The sequence below is a fragment of the Perca fluviatilis genome, chromosome 16, assembly GCF_010015445.1.
Source record: "Perca fluviatilis chromosome 16, GENO_Pfluv_1.0, whole genome shotgun sequence".
Classification (NCBI taxonomy): domain Eukaryota; kingdom Metazoa; phylum Chordata; class Actinopteri; order Perciformes; family Percidae; genus Perca; species Perca fluviatilis.
The window spans coordinates 34,504,190-34,524,888 of NC_053127.1; the positions used below are offsets into that span (position 1 = coordinate 34,504,190).

The 20,699-nt window shown below is 41.3% G+C and overlaps 1 protein-coding gene across 34 annotated transcripts in view; it reads right to left on the reverse strand.

Annotated features, from left to right (window-relative positions):
• The window catches only part of dlg2 (discs, large homolog 2 (Drosophila)), a 245,639-nt gene that overhangs the window by 80,013 nt on the left and 144,927 nt on the right, over positions 1 to 20,699 (reverse strand). The window contains exon 1 of one of the 34 annotated variants that reach the window (XM_039778384.1): positions 6,744 to 7,351. The exons of the other annotated variants lie outside the window; for them this stretch is intronic. Within the exon in view, the coding sequence (XP_039634318.1) occupies positions 6,744 to 7,052 (309 nt within the window). The 5' untranslated portion in view covers positions 7,053 to 7,351. Of the gene's footprint in view, positions 1 to 6,743; positions 7,352 to 20,699 lie in introns of those variants that run through there. 34 annotated transcript variants of the gene reach the window in all.

Below are 20,699 nucleotides of genomic sequence, written 5' to 3' on the forward strand. Positions count from 1 at the left end.
TTAATGTAATCCAGCCATTAAAACCAGGGACAGATAACACGTGTCATATCACGATATCCAAAATCTGAGACGATATCCAATCTCATATCACGATATCGATATAATATCGATATATTGCCCAACAACAACAAAAAAATCTTGACTTAGCATTACCAGCAGTACAGTCAACCAGATAACGCTAGAAAACTATGATAGCTTTGGATCATGGCCTAATGAATACCACCTCACTACATTTAGTATCATATTTTCATAACATACAGTACATTAAATAATAAAAGACTGGTCTAGATCAGTGACATTCTTCTAGAAAATGTGTCTGTGTGCTGTCCTGCAGCTGCATCACAATGAAGCCTTGCAGCAAAGATTAAATGTAAATGAATGCTACTATGAAGTAAGTGTTAAGCCACTGATGGTAGCTTGGCAGTTACAAGTTACAAGTAGGCCTACATTAATATTTAGACACATGAGCACCACACAAACAAAAACATGAAGACCCAAGGCAATGTGTTAACTAGGTGTAAATAGATAGATAGAAAGTGAGTTAGTAGAAGTTTTGGAAAGCATCAACCAAAAAACTACATCAACAACTAGTAAAGGTACTACCAAAGCTGACTTTAGATCACCCTTTAGTTTCTCCTTAAAGTCAAACCCACTTATATGAACTGTCCACTTACTGATAGAAAGCTGTTGCAGTAACAGAGTAAACACCAGTGGCCAGTAGTTTTATTACCATCCATTTGAGAGCCGCGGGTGAGCATAGGTAAAGGTACTTTATTGTCGCATACACATACATGTAGCGAAATTCATTCTCTGCATTTAACCCATCCCTCAAGGGAGCAGTGGGCAGCCATTTACAGGGCCTGGGGACCAACTCTAGATCTGAGCCAGTGCCTTGCTCAAGGGCACAGACTGGAGAACCTAGTGCATGTTTTTTGATGGTGGGGGAAACCGGAGCACCCGGAGAAAACCCACGCAAACATGGGGAGAACATACAAACTCCACACACAAAGGCCTGGAGAGTTACATTTTCTACTGTTTTGGCTCTGTACTCCAGTGAATACAGGATCTGAAAAGAAACAATGACTAGAGAGCTAGTTAAACAGCGGACTTTCTGAGTGTTTGAGTATGTTCACATCCATATCGGCTGAACTGTTAAAGCTGGGAGAGAGCACTTTATTCTGTTGTCCTTGTTTCATTTCACACCCAATGTTCTAAAGTATAGACCAATATCAAGAGAACTGTGTCCCCATTTCTAACGTTTCTAAATTCAACAAAAACATAACTACAAGCCGTGCACATTACCAGACATATACCTCCCTCCTCCATTCTGTAATACCCCGCCCTCCCTTTTTCTTTTACATTATTTATATCATTTATTTATTTCCTTTTTTTTTTTGCCCCTGCAGTTACCACATTACTCGTAAACACATAGGCACACACTATCCACACTAATGCATAACATGTTTTTCCAACACCTTTCAACACCCTAACCGTGACCACCCAATGTGAATCCCAGATCATTCTACCCAATCACTAATAATATGTCCTTGTCCTTGTCAACAGTCCTGTCCAGTCCCGTCTTGTCAGTTCTGATATCGTCCCGTCTCACTTCCCTCTATTGTCTGTCTGTCATCATGTCGCATTTTATGTGTTATGTATTACACTCCGTACGTGGTGTTTTAATCCCCCCCGCCCTTATATGGATCCAGGGTCTCACTAAAACAGGGTGAATGGTTACGGTAGGGCAACAGTAAATGCACTGAATGTAATTCTAAATTTGAATGTAACATACTGTATATATAAAAATATATAGCTTTTTTAAAAATAAAGTTGTCCTCCGGTAAGGGTAGGGAAAAACAAAACAAACAAAAACAAAAGAGAACTGTGTCCCCATAGTGAACACAGATGCAGCTGCCAAAGAAGCCTCCCCTTTTAAGTGTTTAACAGTAATTAATACACAGGATGTTAGTATGCAATGCAGCTTTTTAATGGTGAATATGATATGTGAAAGGCTGAATACAAATGTCACTACTACAATTGATCGTAACATCATCCGACATCATGGTACTAACTTCCACTGCTACAAAGATGATGTACTGCTGTACATGTGCACTACAACCATTGCAACCTGCTCCACCCTCACCAACTGCTTTACTGAAATTAAAGGTTGGGGCTCACGAGGCAGAGCGGTCATCCTTCAGATTCAAGGTTGGCAGTTTGATTCCTAAGCTCCTCCTGTTCGCATGTCAAAGTGTCCTCGAGCGAGCGAGAGGCACTAAACCCCAAATTGCACTTTGCTCTTTAGGATGGGTTAAATGCAGAATTTAAATTTCACAACGTTGTGCTCATTGACCATTGATCAATAAAGTTTAAAGCATGGATGCAGCTTACTCTGATACCAGCAGAGTCAGATTCATTGTAATGACAGCGTGGGCAGTTTTTGCTGGATACTGTCGATGATGACAGCTCTCAAAGGGCTGAATGTGCGTTATTACATGTTTACTTCGACGGAGGTGTGCTAGAGAACTTTAAGATCCCGAAGATAAGATATGCCCAACCCAAACTATCAATGCCTTTAACAATCTCGCTGCCCGACAACCTATCCTAACCTTAAACGTTCAAGGTCAATGCCTAACCTTAACCATCTTGCAAGTTTCGCAAATCCGGGGTTACTATCTAGACACGACTGGAAATGAAGGAGTCATGGCGGAGAGGAAGAAACAGTCTGAAGCAGAGCTTCTTTTCACAAAGAAAGATGACAACAGTGCTGCTTCAGTGCGCGACGTACTTCGCTAAAATTGATCTGTGCGCGTGTGTGTGTGAGACAGAGGCTTTTTTGTGTGAGGTGAGGGTTTGTATGCTTGTTTGTGTGTAAGGTGAATCAATCACATTCTACTTAGTAGTCTATCGTGTGACAGTGAGACAGCGCCTGGATGCAGACCACAGGTCTTTTTCTAAAAATGCAGCGCAGTGGCGATACAGCTATTTCATTCATAAAGAGTATATAACTCGGACCTGCCGATGCTTATTCAACATGTGCTGGACCCGTTCACATGAACCTGCTGGTAAACTCCAGTCTGCAGTGTAGTCACTGATAAACTAGAACATTGTCCAGTAACACTGGGCTTCATGATCAAACTATTTCTCTCTCTCTCTCTCTCTCTCAATTGCACTGACACTGGATACCTGTGTAGGCCAACTTTTTTTTCCACACAGTCTGTGTGAGTCAATAAGGGAATCAATAAAGGTTTGGACCGATAAGCAGAATCAATACCGACATTGGTATCAATAAAATCTTATAAATTCCTTAGTGCCTTTAATTTGTTTAGTTTTTCCCGTGCAGCCTGTTATCACATGATTAATTATTATGTGTGCTGCTTTTATATTGTATTGTTTGTGAGCCGATGTGTGGATTTGGTCAGTTTGATCAGTGATTCTCAATGCTGTGACACAGCACTAGTTTCTGCTCTAGCATTACAGTGTACCTTTATGTTCGCACTTAATGGACCATTGTTATCGTTGTATATGTGTGTATATATTATGTATGTATATGTACATACTGTATATTGAGTTTAGTAGTATTAGTTATGTGTGTAGCATTTAAAAAGAAGTTTGTGCAGTCACTGTTGACGAGTCAAGAGCTCATCAACCTCCAGAATTGAAACTGAATTCATTAATTAGGAAATTAAATGGCCCTTTCTGAAGGGTGGTGCCTGGAGGTGAATTTAATGGAAGTTAAATTATTTTATTTTATAAAACTGATTATTTGTGGTAGCCCGAAGTTGACTGCAATCACTACTTCATCTGTTGTACCAATTAACATGTTTATGATGGATGTTTTGGTGCCTCTTGGGGCCAATTAATTATCGTTACATATTTTGGTAACCTTTGAGGCGTTTATGCCACACAACCTTACAGTTGTTTTTGACACTACTCTCTCAACAACCCTTCAACATTAAATCTCATCACTGAAACTGCCTTTTTTGCTTAAAAAACAGCTTGTCTCTGCCCATCCCGTCTTATTCTCTGCTGTTGAAACTCTGATCCATGCCTTCACCAAATTCAAACTTGACTACTGCAATAGCATTCTTAATGGCACATGATCCAAAGTTGTTAATAAACTCCAGTACATCCAAAACACTGCTCGTCTGCACACTCATTCCCGCTCCTGTGACCACATCACCCTTGCCCTAAAACCACTCCACTTGCTTCCTGTCACACAATGGATTCAGTTCAAACTTTTCACCACTGCCACACTCCCTTCTGCGGCCTCTGGTTCTCTGATGCCAACCTCCTGTCCCCACCATCCAGGGCAGGAATACTTCAGTCATACGTAGAGAAATTTGAATTTAGATTTATATTTGGTGACACTTAATACTAAGTTGGCCTGAATGTTATCTATAACCTTTGCGTTTCACTTCCGGAATTGCTCCGGTGCTGCAGGAAATTCCACCGGATGCATGTCTGTTTCCTTTCGCTTTCTTTGTGTTGATATTTTAAATTCGGTGGATTTATGAGGACTACGGTTAACTGGTCCTACTTAACTACTATTTTGCAGCAGCTCAGTTTAGCACCACCTATGACCATTCTGGTTGGTTTAAAGAAATGCCATTAAACCAGAACACGTTTTCCTCCCATCCCCGAATGCTGTGTGGAGTAGCCAGACCCCCCCTCAGCGTGCTTTGGTGGAGGGTCTGGCAAAGCAAGACTAGCCTGAATGTAATGCTCACCTTAGTTAAAGGTGACAGGGCATCAAAATTGATAGTGGGAATGGTTTAGACTGACATGTTAAAAGTATTCCATATTCTTAGTATTGTATTCATTCATTGCCATGACTATTCTAAAGCTACTTAAAATGAACCCAGAAACAAATAAATAAAAGTTAGTTTAACAACAACAATGTCATGTTGCCAGGAGCGCTGCCATAGAATACAATCACCATAATTGTTGCACACAGAAAAAATCCCATTAACTGCTGGAAGCTGTGCTGCTTCATCCTCCTCACACCCACCAGAGCAACCGAGGGACTAAACTCCCCATCCGTACAGCCTGACACCCCTCTTTCACCAGCTTAAACATCTCCAGCTATAATGAAGTTTAAACTAGCATGTACTGCACTGGGGGTCAATTATATGTTATGGTATACGAGGAAATAATCTTCGGCCTTTCTCCAGAATGGCAGATGCTCCCCGTGAGAATTAAGTATCTTCATACAAATACCTTGGAGTCACATAGAGCATATTTGTAAAAAGATACAGCGGCGCCTTGACTTTCTCCGTAGGCTTAGATCCTTTTTTAACTCAGTGATTGAGTGAGTGGCATGCTGTACTGCAGCACAGCCTGGCTCAACAGCCTATCTGCTAAACTTAAAACTAAATTATATAATCAACTCAAAGTTTGTGCCAGATCATTGCTCAACCTGTTGCACACTCCTTTCAAGCAGCCCACAAGAAGAGCATGCTCAGACTTGCTAACAGCATCTCTTCTGACTCCATGTGTGTTTTAAACTCTGAATAACAACTTCTGCCATCTAACAGGCAATTTAGAGTCCCTTCGTTTAGATACAACAGGCTTAAGAACTCTTTTATACATCAGTCTATCCTGCTGCTAAACCAAAATCAGTGTGCTGCTGATTACGATCTGGATCCGAGGCTATCATGAAACATGTTTCGTTGTCATGGCTGAGGATATGTCTTCATCTTTGTACTATATGTGTCATTGTTAAACTTGTCTAACTCTGTGTGTATTTTCCTTTTCTTTTTTTTGAGCAGGGCTGCTCGGAAACGCAAAATGAATTTCAGTGTAAACTGACAATGAATCAGAATCAGGCCTGCTGAGAAACGCACAGCCCGGCAGCCCACTAGTGTGGTGTATTGTATCATATTGTATACAGTGACAAATATCAATAAAAATATTAATTTGAAACATATTTCCTTATTCTCCCTCGGCTAACTGAAAGAGCCATAGTTTAAACTTCAATCTCCAGTGTAAAGTGGAAGATACTGAACACATTGAATCATAGGCATCATTATGCGATTAATATCACAACCCAGAGAGCAGTGAAAATAAACTCAGTGGAAACCTAAAAAGCCAATGGTTATTGACGTGATAGATCACCAGTCAGCTACTTCATTAACTGATACCACGCAAGTCTAATAGGAAATATTGAATCTAATGAATTCCATAAATTTAAGGAACCTGTTGGACGGAAAGCTCCATTTCAAATTACACTGCATATAAGAAATGGAACTTGTAAAATCAGAGGAGCGGTGGATGGTTTCATTATTGTTGTATATGTAGCTGCTTTCTCAGATTTTAAACTTACAATGAAGGATCTTTTGACAGACTCCTTAAGGAGCTATCTTTTTTTAGTCAAGATTAAAAGCGTTGCCCTATGAGACTCAACTGCTGCCTTTTTATTTTTGTTTGTCTGCATCTTTGGTTTATCTCGATGCTGCTTTCTTTGCCAGGTTGCTCTTGAAGAGGAGTCTTAATCTCAGTGGGATTCAAATTCAGTTAAATACAGATTGAATAAGTCAAACTTGTGTGCTGGTATCTTACAAATACATTGTTGTATACAAGGCATGGCCAATCTGTCATTAATTAGCTAAAGGGCTTGAAAGAAAAGGGCAATAAAAGCCTGAACATTCAAGCCTGAACATTCTAAACATTTATAATGAAGGCCTTCCAACACAGAGGTGTCAATCAGTCTCCTAGCTTCTGGCACATGCAAGCTTTCTAACCTGTGATACGTCCTCAATGTCACAGTGTCTTTTCTTCAGCTTCTCTGTCAGGGTCTTTTTCCACTTGCAGACAGTAACTAGCGAGGGCCATTTCACTGGGCTCAAATTGAGATTGAGCCCCATACTCAGGCTCCCTAGGTCTGGGGCCCAGCCTCGCAGGACCTCCATGGACAGTCTTTTCTTGAGGGTCCCCAGGTCCTCGGAGCGGACAGGGGACAGGAGGTTTGGAACACTTCCTCCATGGACAGTGTAGTCCAGGGATGAGTTGCTCGTCATGCTGGTCCACCGCCGCTTTACCATAAAGCTCATCTTGAACCTGGTTTTACATCCAAATGTACCCTGACTGACAGAGGTCACCAAGCAGCTCAGACAGCTTCTACAACCAACCAACCAGGCATCCTGTTTCAGTAAAGATATCCCGGCGAAGACAAAAAAGTTCAGTCATTTCCCACATCTTCAAAAGTAAAAAAAAACATGGATCAGCTGTACCTCTAGACACCGGCTCATACTGTTTTCAAAATCAGCTTCTCATTCATGAGAAGAAGTTCATGTGGATAAGAGGCTCTGCACCAGCAACAAAGTGCATTCTTTACACAGGAGAACTTTAGAACAATGGATGTAGTGGAGCTGTCGAGGACAGATGGCTGTAGGAGAGCGTAAGCCAGGGGAAACACTTGCGACACATACTCAATATATCTGATTGGGTGAGAGCTGCAGTGGCTGGGCCACAGACGTGGATCCGATTGGATTAGACAGAGAAGAGTGCTGGGTGCTGGAGCCCACTGATATAACTTACATGGAGGCATAATTAATGCCTGAGGGAAGTCAGCTCTGTCAGGAAGCCAAAACTAGATTAGAGACAGATCAATGGAGCACATCAGGAAAAGAGGTGGAGCAACAGTGGCCCATGCCACAAACACACCACAATGAGCAAAAAACAAATGGATTAAACAACACAGTTACTGCAGTGGGAGGTAAATCAAATACTGGTACAATGGTGAACACTGGCTTGGGGCTAATTAACAATTCTCAGAATAGAGCAGCTTTAACCTTTTGTCTCACTCTTTTGTGATTGGAGCAATCAGAGAGGAGAGGTTCAGCCATAAAAGATTGAGATGAGCGGCTTCATCTACCTGTTTGTCTCCTATTCTTCCTTCTCTCACTTTGTGATCTCTGTCTATTTCATTTGCTCATTTGTCAATGACCTCTTCTCTCTCTCGCAGCCCATGACCGTCTCCCTCCCACACACTGGCCTCTCATGTGCCTTACTCATTTTCTCCCTGCCTGTCTTCCTGGTGGATCAGGCTGCAGGAGGATGTGTGGATGTTAGAACAACTCAGACCGCGGGCCCTGGCTGCCTGGAAGCAGCGACACTCTCTGCTTCAGTGCTGGATAAGGGCAGGATTAGACTTGCCTGGCGTGACACTGATAACAACTTGCAGGTTACATATTAAACAAGGTTAGCAGAATGTGAACACTGTGCTCTGCTCACAGCAGACATGTTGACGGGCTTAAAAATAAAGAGTCCAACAGAAAACACCATCACACACTGCTACGTTTCTATGTCACTCGGTTCTCCAGGTGCTTGACATCGGCCCTCTCAAAAACCCACTTGGCTAAAAAGCTACTGGAGTGCACATCCATTATTGAAGAAGCTGGTTCCCATGCAGCAGATGGCTGCTTTGCCACCGGGACATCGTGAGCGTAACAACCACAGGAGAGTAAAAGAGAGGCAGAGAGAGAGAGAGTGAGTGAGAGAGAGATTGGGAATAGAGCCAGTTAATCCATGAGCATGGAAGTGAAAAAGGGAGGCAGAAGAGGAGAGAATAGGTATGTGGAAAAGGGGGTCTCAAAAATATCAAGTATGATGAATGACAAGTAGAATTTGTGAAGCATCAATCAGCAAATGTTTGATATTTTTAGAGATACAAAACTACTGCAAAGAAACTCCCGCACACTGTCAACTTGCAAAAAATATAAAGTTTAATAATAAGCAACGTTTCGGTACGTGAACATCTTCAGGAAAATGGTGTTACATCGTGAGAAGCCATCTTTTGTAGGAGGTGACTGTTTTTGTGCACCAATCAACAACTTCCACATGAAATCAGGCATGAATACATAACATTCATTTACATATCCATTACTATAGATAGAGCTTAAACTTAAATACAACACTCTCTATGGTAACAATAATAATACTTATCATACCAGAGAAATCTATAGTAGATTTTTTGTAGAATGAATACACACAAAAAATTATATAAAGCATTCATAGACAGACATATTTCCTAAACCTGCTGGTACCAATAACTTCATAATTTACATTACTTTCTGTGTTAAATAACACTAAAATGTATAGAAAAACTGAAAAAGTCAACATCATAAATATTGCTTACAAAACTCCACACTATTATACAAGTACAAAAAACCATCAGGGCCTCAAAAGATTAATGCGGCATCAGTGCATACATGGACACAATCAACAGGACACATAATATACTCCTGATAATATATTTGCATATTCATATGTATCCAGGACTGTTAAAAAGGCATATACAGAAAATAATTAGAAAACATGTTCAGAATCAAGAAAATACAAAAGATTTATTCATCATTAAGTCCCCTAGCCAATGTTTGCAGAGTGTGAATCCAGTAGGCCTCATGCTGTTTGAGTAGTTTGTCATGGTCACCACCCGAGGGTGGTAGGGTGACCTATTCAATGCCAAAGAACCTTAATGAGGCAATGTCGTGGTGAGCATCGTTGAAATGTACAGCTACAGGATAAACCCGATCGTTTCTCTGTTTTAGTGCTCACTGATCCTTGTTTTCATTTTCTGGTGGTTTTTCCCAACATATTCAAAGCCACAGGGACAGTGTATCATATAGATCAGTGTTCCCCAAAAGTAAATAACATTATTTCCGTTTAATTGAGTATCAGATTATCAGTATCTTATTTGGGAAAATGACCGGATTCTCTCCCTTCTCTTCCTCTTGAAACATGTCACGTGATATTTACCGCTCAATGAAGCCCACAAACTTGCTAAAAAATGAGGAAACAAACGTCTTTGCTCAGAGGAAAGGCCCGCGGAGGAGGAGACAAAAGAGGAGCACACAACTTCAAAGACAAAGAAATTTAACAGACAATACCAGGAGTCCTACTTAAAATAGAGATTTATCGCAACAGGTGATAAATCTGTAGCCCGCTCTGCATAATATGTGGCGACAAGCTAGCAAATGAGCCAATGAAGCCTTCAAAAGTTATTCGAGTTATAAGAAAAAAATGTGAACGCAAAGGACAGAAGCAATTGCTGAGGGCCACCACATCAACAAATTACATACTTAGTGGCTAAAGTTCCAGGAGAGGCTGCAGTTAAAAAGATAGCACAAGTGCCTCTTTCAGCTAGCACCGTCACTAGGCGTATTGAGGAAATAGTGGAGGACATTGAGGCGCAATTGTTGGAAAGGATTAACAAGTCGCCGTGGTACGCAATCCAGGTTGACGAGTCTACTGATATTGAGAACAAGGCAATACTACTTGTTTATGTGCGATATCTTTATGAGGAGGATGTGCATGAGGATATGTTATGTGCACTATTGTTGCCAACCAACACCACAGCCGCTGAACTATTCAAGTCACTGGATGATTACATATCAGGAAAACTGGACTGGTCCTTTTGTGTCGGCATATGCACGGATGGAGCTGCTGCCATGACTGGGCAGCTTTCTGGTTTAACTACTCGGATTAAGGAGTTTGCACCTGGATGGGAGTCTACGCACTGTGTCATTCACAGAGAAATGCTGGCCAGCCGAAAAATGTCACCTGGACTTAACAGCGTATTGAATGAGGTTGTTAAAGTAAATACCACGTCAGAGTACATGCACTTAACTCCCGTTTATTCGAGCAGCTTTGTGAGGAGATGGATGCAGAGCACAAACACCTTCTCTTATACACAGAAATAAGATGGCTATCGAGAGGGAGATCGCTGACCAGAGTGTTTGAGTTACGAGAGCCACTGCAGAGATTGAGACATTTCAGTGACAAGGAGTGGGTCACAAAACTCGCTTACTTGTGCGACATATTCAGTCAATGAACTCAATCTGTCACTTGAGGGGAAAATGACAACGGTCTTCAAATTGGCAGATAAAGTAGCTGCATTTAAAGCCAAACTGGAAATGTGGGGACGGCGAGTGGACAGAGGAATATTTTACAAACATTAGCTGGGATTTTGGAAGAGACTGAGCCTGGGCCTTCAGTCTCCCTGCTGGTGATGGATCACCTGTCTTTGGTTTCAAAGGAGTTTGAGCGTTACTTTCCAACCAGCAAAGACTCGCGAACTGCGAAGGAATGGATCTGATTATTTCTGAACAAACCAGGTGAATCGAGCTTGTCCGTGCGAGAGGAAGATCAGCTGCTGGAGATTACAAATGACGGTGGACTTAAAAATATGTTTAAGACAACAACTCTGCCCGTGTTTTGGAAGAAAATCAAGGCTGAATATTCATGCTGTTCGTATCATTTTATTCTGTCGTGTTTACCCGCCCACCTTGAAGACCGGCCCGTGAAAATATGTCTTACATTAAACCAGTCAGTGGTGCAAAAAAGGTTGGGGGCCACGGATATAGATCATGTGTGTGGAAGTGACGATGCTGTTGGTGGGGAATGTTTTGTCTGTGTGGGGGTAGGAACAATGATCCGTTTATATAGTGTTATTGCACTGTGCGCAACCAGCGGTAGTTGGCCTTGGGAAGAGGGTGCAAGCGTGTCTTAATTAACATTAATTAACAGACACTGTTATTGTGCTAAGAATTGGCACGGACTAAGTGATCCGTTATGTTTTTACCCCTTTTTGTTAGAAAAAGAGGTGGATGACAGTTCGAGGTCAGGCTTTAAAATGTGCCAGTGTTTTTTGAAAATCAATCTTAGATAGAGATAAAGGACAGAAATTATTAACTAACAACTAACAATTCATTTGGTACTCAGCTGTCCATCACCTATTTGACAATCTACTAATACAGTCTGATTGGTTGTACACAGTATGTAATGATATGATACAATATGTACTCAATAAAAAAGACAAGCAAGAGCAAAAGAAAATATATGTTTTCTTTTAGGTTTCTGTGAGTTCAGTTGACTGTAAATCCAGTTTGAAATGACTGAGGCAACAACCCCTGTTCAGTTGGACACCATGCTAACAAAGACCAGAAAGGAACAGGGTGGTTCATGGTGATGAGTGGGTAAGTGTTTGAAGAACCTTGTGAAAACTTTGTAAAGGGGAACTATTATATATATAGCATTTTCAGGTTCATACTTTGTTTGTACTAGAACATGTTTACATGCTTTAATGTTCACTTGATCTCGATTCTCATACTGCCCATGGCTGCTGCACCTGTATTCACCCTCTTTATGAGACGTTCTGTTGGAGCACATGTCTCTTTAATCCTTCCTCTCGAAAAAGCCCAGTCTGCTCTGATTGGCCAGCATGTTTCCCTAGTAACTCAGTAGCTGGAGATACTGCAACGGAGTATATAGCAGGACTTTGTATGGCTTCTAAAACAAATATTACACAACCGGATATGTCCCAGCAGTTATGTGACAGAAATTTGGGGAGAAATGACCAAAATTGGCATCCAAGATTACAGCTCTCTGACGTTAGCATGCAGCTACTTAAAGTGATGGTTCGGAGTAATTTCACCCTAGGGTCCTTTGCACCATGACCTCGAGCCAAACACCCCCCCAGAAGCTTTTTTCAGCTGGGTCGAACATTGGGAGAGTTAGCGTAGAGTAGCGTTATCAGCTGAATAGCTTAGCGCAGAGGCTAATGGACCCAGGTTTGTATCTCGTAAGCATAAAACGATGGATTGTAAAGTTTGTAAGTACACCAGAAGTTTATGTAAATAACACTTGTCTGTTGGCTTCTCGTCTCTGCTGCTGTTGCTAGGGCCGTCTAGAAATTACAACACCAAAAAGAGATACAACAAAAATATTTATTAATTTAACTTTTTTTTTTTTAAAGTAAATGCTGTATTATAACTAGCAGGAGACAAGTTATAATTGAGGTAAGTTTGGAGACATTATCTTATTTAATCATTAAATTAATACATATTTTTGTTGTATCTCTTTTTGGTGTTGTAATTTGTAGACGGCTCTAAGCACTCAGTAGCAACAGCAGCAGAGACGAGAAGCCAACAGGCAAGTGTTATTTACATAAACTTCTGGTGTACTTACAAACTTTACAATCCATCGTTTTATGAATGCATAACCTATTTGTACTAGTGTAGAAGTTTGGTATCATTTCGGGCATTATTAGTGGGGTCATTTACGAGATACAAACCTGGGTCCATTAGCCCCTGTGCTAAGCTATTCAGCTGATAACGCTACGCTACATTAACTCTCCCAATGTTCGACCCAGCTGAAAAAAGCTTCTGGGGGGGTGTTTGGCTCGAGGTCATGGTGCAAAGGACCCTAGGGTGAAACTACTCCGAACCATCACTTTAATAGTTAGCAGTATGCTAACGTTAGATTTTAATGGAACGAAGCAGCACTTTCTACCATCAAGATAGATAAAGGCAGATAAAGGCTTCTGAACCAAATACTACCCAATCGGACATGTTTCAGCAGTAATGTGACCTGAAATTGGGGGAAATTTAACAACATTGGCAGCCAAGATGACATCTTTTACAGCCGTTAGCATGTAGCTCCAAGTGACAATGATAACACCGTTTTAAGCAGTAGCTTGAAGAAAAAGAAAAAAAAAAACACTCCAGTCCTGCCTACCTGGAGCAGATGACCAATCATAGAAGGCCGGCTTAGAGTTGCGTAACACGAGAGTAGAAAAAACTGTTGAAACCGGAGAGTTCAGAACAGTTGGAAATCAAAACGTTTTAGCTCACAGGGATTTCTCTAAAATAAGTTTACCTCATTGTTTGAAGTTCTGGCCACGTTTTACGTGAAAATCCAACATTATAACATTGTAGATATGACAGAAAATACGGAAAAGCACTATGTCCCCTTTAAACATGAACCATACCATTCACATTGAGACATAGCTGCTTCAAATCCAACTCACACTGCCACAACAGTTAAAGCCAGGCTACAGACATTCCAGTGTATGTTCATAGATTAGATTTTGCTGCGCTGTACAGGCAATCTCAGCAGTTTGTTTACACAAAGAGCCTTTCTCAGCAGATTACCGACACTGCCTGCTCAAAGAATAAGCATACTGTAGTGTTTGGATACAGCAGCTCCCTGCTCTCCCCACCCTAATGATGCAGCATATGCTGCCTTCAAGTGCACATCATACATTAAGACTTGTGACTTTTGCCAATTTCAATTTTGGCTTCTGAGACCTTCAATGACTTCCTGCTGTAAAACAATATATTTTAAGTAATTACATCTCTGCAACTCCAGTACTTTACAAAACCCTCCCGTCATATTTATGTACTACTTTGTTGGCTTAATGGTGTGGGCTCAGTTTGTAATTACGATATCTCTGACAGCAGACAGCCATTCAACAGCTGTGGGGGATGCTGTGATCCAGGCTAAGCCCTTTGAAATAAAGCAGAGTTTGCTGTGGACAGCTGTCGTGACAGATTAATTTGGGGTGTTTGGAGAGCAAGCTACTATTTGAAGTGGAGAGCCAGGTAGCCCTCAATAGCTCTCCCTTACCCTGTGACAAAATGACAGAGAGGAAGGGAAAGACTGTTGGGCTCATATAGTATGAACAGATGTTTTAGATTTTTATTGGAGAGTTGATACTAGTACAGAGAAAGACAGGAAACAGGGTTAGAGAGAGAAGGCATGCAACAAAGATTCCTGGCTAGAATCAAACTGAGAATGTTGCAGCTATGCATGTTAGCCCATAGGCCACGCGGAAGACTTTAAATAGAGAAATAAAGCCTCCATTGACTTGAGAATACAAGTCAAACCACAGTACAATACATGTTTAAAGGAGTTAGGGGGCTACTATTACTAATAAATTATTATTTAAGTTATTTGAAGATGACTTTATATGTAAGTGATAACATGTTAATATGGTAGGGTACTATACAATAAGATTGAACAAACACCAGAGGCCTGTACTATGAATCCAGATCAACATCCCCTGGATTTATTCGAGTTACCCGGCTTCACCTAAGAACCGCGGTCCCTCATAAGCTGTGTCACGACGGTGGTTAACAACTAGTTCAATCAACCCAGGGTTTCCCAATCCAGTGGCGTGTTCACATAAAAGAGGCGATGTTTGCACAGCATGACCAATCGCAAACACTCTACCAGAGCTGCATATTTTTCATAAGAAGAGCTAACTATAATAAATAAAAACTTCCCCATCAGTCAGGCACAAGATCTGACCATAATTACACTTTCGCTTTCCATAAACTCGTTGCTTTAGCCTATTATTAAGCGATCGTGAGAGAAAATAAAAAAATATATAAAAATATAATTCAAACCGATGTGTGGCATTGGTAACACATTCAAGAAACCGACAAAATAGCCTATACGTAATTCCCTCCGCTGAAAATCCATATCTTTCATAAAAATACCCATCAGAGAATGTTAACGAGGTTGTCGGTCTTTAAATGTTTTAACTTTTATGAGCGCGCTTCTCTCTCTCTGCCCACCGAGCTCCGCCTGGTCTTCTAAGAACGGTGACGCCATTATCAATCGAGTATTGATTGGTCAGTAGGCGGTGCTTTTACACCGGCTGATCTCTGATCTCCAACATAACCTGCTCCCAAGCAGGTTAGGTGTTCAACATAAGTTACCACGGTGATTGAACCTAATAACAAGTGATCCACCGTTGTGATACACAAAACCCTGGATTGAACCTGAACCCCAAATCTTGCTTTGTAGTACAGGCCTCAGGCCTACTGTATGTCTGTTGTTCTTGAGGTGATATCATCTGTGCAATAGCTCACTGAGATCAGCGCTGGCCTTAAGACCCGAAGATTGCGAGTGCAAGGCCCAGGGCTTACGAGGTCACATCTTATTGGCGGAGGCAGTAGCTCAGTCTGTAGGGAGTTGGGTTGGGAACCGGAGGGTCCAAGTCCTCATATACCCCTTTTCCACCAAGGCAGAGCTGGTGCTGGTTCGGAGCCAGAGCCTAGTTTCAAATCGGTTCTTTGTTTTTCGACCACCAAAGCACCAGCTCCGAACCAGTAAAAGTGGTTCTTAAGTAGCATTAAATCATTGCTGGGCCAGAAGTAAGAACCGCTTACGTCAGCGGCTGGGGGCGGGGTTACCGTGACCAACAAGACTAACAGAAACAGAACCAGTAAAAGTGGTTCTTAAATAGCATTAAATCATTGCTGGGCCAGAAGTAAGAACCGCTTACGTCAGCGGCTGGGGGCGGGGTTACCGTGACCAACAAGACTAACAGAAACAGAACCAGTAAAAGTGGTTCTTAAATAGCATTAAATCATTGCTGGGCCAGAAGTAAGAACCGCTTATGTCAGCGGCTGGGGGCGGGGTTACCGTGACCAACAAGACTAACAGAAACTTGTGACCGCCATTTTTGAATTAGCAGATAAACACGATGGACGCAATTAAACAACAACAGCAGTGGTCAGAGGAGAAAACAAGCTGCTTTCTTGCACTATAAAGGCGAGCCGCGCGAACACGTTGGATTCGCCGAGTTTGGATGCCGATGTAGGTCCGCAAAGCCATGAACATTAATAGCAAAGCAACGTCCACCATTGTTGATGGTGTGTTTGTGTTTGGCGCCGCCGCGCTAACGATGCTGGGAAAGATGAGACGTCTACAGTGACGTAAGACCTGGCTCTGTGCCGGCTCTTTAGCCTGTGGAAAAGCAAACTGGTTCTTTGATAATCATAATCATAATAGCTCATTACAGGAAGCCCATCATTTGGAGCTACAGAAATCATTTGGCGAGTCTTTAGTTATTTAGTGTTCATCTAGTGTCCAGTTTTGATCCAGAAACAGCTTTAAACGCAGACAGTACCTGTGATATCAATTTAAACAGGATACATCATACTAATGGGCATAACCGGATTGGTCAGGCAAAACGCATCCTTTGCTTCATGTCAGCCAGTGACTCATTCCCTACTTCACTAGCACTGCTTTGCTCATCTCACTGACCATAACATAACCTGATTTCTGTGGTCCAATTTTAGATATAGCCCTTCAATTCTCTTTTTTTGCCATTGTGTTGCTCTTTTGTTACCGAAATACTAGTACTACATAATGATATGTGCACTGAATTGCTGTGAAACAGCTTTTAACTGAGACTCTTTGGAAACATGCATACTGATATCATGTACAGAGAGACAGTATAAAGCCTGCATGGACATCGTGCTACACGGTAACTCTACACATGACCCACTCTTTAGGCTTCTTTACAAATAAAGTTGTGTTCAAATTATTTTAAAACATTTTCTGAGAGAAACTTTGAAATTAATAACTTTCTCTGGGTCTTTGACTATAAAAGTAATAGTCTGCAGTAGAAATAGGGATCTTTAAAAAAGGAAATTCAACAGCGTTAAATTTAGATGGGACGTGGGATAGTGCAGATACAGTAATTGAAAAGAGTTCTTTTCCAATTTGATCTGAAAGCACTGTTGCACAGACTTGTTCTGCTACAGACGAGCTGTCTGTTTTAATCACAACAGAATAATAAGTTGTGCGGGGGAAATAAATTGTCCTGGGAGAGGAAAGGAAAAGAAAGGAAATATTACTGATACAGCTCACAGGACCAAGAAAGAAACTATTCTGCTGATACTGAAAATGACTTGTTTTATTCAATAGTTTGATTCAACAGCAGGGCATCAGATCTATATTGTTTTCTGACTACGGGTTCTTTTCTAGAGGTATTGAAAAATAACAATTAGGGAGGAACACTTTCCCGAGTAGTTGGTGAAAAGGCATTTCAAAGACAACAAGTTTACTTAGATTTCTGAGTTAGCGTTACCGGGAGGTCATATAGTTGCGATGAATGTTTGGTTCAGACAGAAAATCATTAATTTATAATAAGAGAATAAGTTACAGATGCATTGTTGCATTTCCAGTGTTGCATACGGTACCTTAGCCTGGATAAAAAGAATAAAATGTCGGCGCTAAATAGAAGGGGGGCGTATTTAATGTTGGCTACTGACGTACAACCACATCGCGCATTGTCAAGTTATTTCATGAATGAAATAGACATATTACATACCTGAGGGCCGATTTGGGGACGTTTTTGAATAATTTACAATCCCGTAATTATCTCCATCTGTTGAAAACCCGACTGAGCTGTGACTCGTCTTTCACTTTCCCTTTTAGCTTTTAGTTCTTCATTTAATTTCCTTCTTTCCTGTGATGGTCCTGCCCCAGTATCAGCTATAACTACAGCAGATAACTTCTACAATAACACGAAAATACAATTACGCCTATAAAAAGAAATCTCATGCTACATTTTACCTGGCTGGATACACTGACACAGGCTTTACCGGTGTTACACCGAAATCTGTGACCCATCAGAATGTGTTACTGTAGCGCCGTCTACCTGCCATAAATCATTCTGTGCATTAATAAAAACTATATAAAAATAGCGTTCTTTTCACTGTTAGTCTCGTTTGCTGTGACAGGTCATTTATGATCTTTAGATGAAAAATTACGCAGTTTCAGAATGATACTCTCAAATGCCTCTGTCAGAGTATTAAGCATGACTACAAACACATACAGTACATGTACACACTCACATGCACATACCCACACGGCTCCATCACCTTTTGTCACACAATCCAACCAGCAGTCATTTACTTAAGACATCATGCAGACGGGTAAGAGTGCTACACATTCTACAATCAAAACTTCTCACACCTCCAATCTTTATTTTTCTCAAATGAATAAAAACATATATACACATTAAAAACAGCTCAAGTATTAATTTTGCTTAAAAACAGAATATTACTGTATTGATACATCCTCTAAAGATTTGAAAGATCTCAACAGTCTCTGCTGTACAGCAAGTTATGTCACAAAGTTGGAGAAGTTAAATGGAATAGGCTACGCAGTGACACCATTAGATGTACGGGGCAGCAGATGGTAAGAGCGGTTGCCTACCGATCTAAAGGTTGGTGGTTCGATCCCTGGCCATGCGGTTCCATGTCAAAATTTATTTGGGCAAGAAACTGAACCCCGAATGGCCCCTGATGCTGCGCCATCGGAGTGTAAATGAGTGTGAATGTTTAGCTGATGTACGGCAGCCTCGGCCACAGTGTACGAATGTGTGTGAATGGTGAAAGGTTCCTGTACTACTGTATGTAAAAGTGCTTTAAGTAGTCGTAAACACAGTCCATTTACATTTACATGTATACAGCAGTTCAATAGTATGCTCAATGGGTATATACATATATTTCTGCTAATCATCTGTGTGCAAATGCATTATCTCAATATATTATTTCCATTACTGGAAGTGCACACCCACACAAACATTCGTTGCTAGGCAGCACACAGATTTTTCTTCACGTGAATGTGGCCTTGGCACACACACTGCAGGTCACAGATTATGTGCGTAGCTAGTATAATGAGTAGGATTAATGCTGCAATTAATGGAGAGCCAGCCCACAGTGGAAGCTGTAAGATCACACTTGCGATGGCCAAAGTGTGTCAAAAGGAAGGAACCCGAGGCCCCCAGATGGTGTACAGGTCAAAAAATTGGCTAGTGGCCAAAACTGCTGTCAGGATGCCTTTGAGCAAGAATAGAGGTATTCAAAGTGTAAAACTGTGATGCTGTTCAGCTACCACTGGCTGGCTGACAGAAGAATGCAGCCTCCAGTGATCAACAGGATGATTGGACTTGCTAGTGGGCAGCTTTAATATGTAAAGTACATACATAGAATATATCCTTATTATGATGAGTTAAGGACACCCATCTTACATGAAATGTCTGTTCAAAATCCTGAAATGTTCTGGTGTTCTGATGATGACCAAATGGAGTGGTTGTTAAGTTGGCGACTTTTGTTTCTAAAGCATTGCAAAAAAGACAAGAAGGTTTATTAGTGTCTTGTAAGCCCATTTGGGCTGGGCATACTTTTTGTGTGCATGACACAATAATAAGATGAATCATTCATGTAGTAGTACATGTAGTTTACATTTCACTACGCTGAAATGTAAACAGTCCCAATATTTATTCCACCCTGGTGATGCTCATCCTCTGATATCCTCTCCCGTGCATGACATTTTCTTACTAAAGAATCACAAAATAACTTCTCCTCCCATCTCTGAAATTGGTGCCATCCTAAGACCTCCCGTTGATACCTGAATGCCACTGGATGGGTGTCATGGAGGTCAGTATATGTCGGGGTCAGACTTCAGAGGAGATGGACTTGCTCTGATGAACTTGCTCTGTGCAAAGTTGCACTTGCGTCTCTGGTAGGAAAGCAGGGTAACACTAGCAGCCCCTAGAGATGTGCAGCTGAGCTAAACACATCCCATAGTGCTGCCTGAGCAGGAGCGGAGTTAAAGTTTTAAAGTTTGTCCAGAGAGTGGCAGGATAGGCTATGGGTTCAGTTATGCCAGGATCAGACTACACAATTTTTTTGTCTTAACAGTCACTATGTCAGACTAGACAGACATATTGCCAAAAATTCTTGCTGTGTCTTGGACAGAAGAGTGGCAACAATACAAGTATGACACCAACCAGCCCCCAGACCGATTACGGTGTGTTGTCGTGAAGATCATGCCAAGTTCATAGGTCGACGCTATTGTGGAGCAGCAGCCTCTCCAAAACTCACCAAAATCTTTTAAACTGACCGTTGTCGATCTAAAATAAATACAGATTTAGCAACTGCATAGCTCATTTCTTGCTTAAAATGTTTTCAGAAACACGCTTCGGTGAACTATTTCCGTAAAAATCCGGGAGCCCCATATGTAGCGTTCGTCCAATCAGGTGCAGCCATTGTGGCTATAGGAGGGCGTGGCCTGTTTCCTTTGCTTGTCAGTGGTCAAAGTGAAGAGAA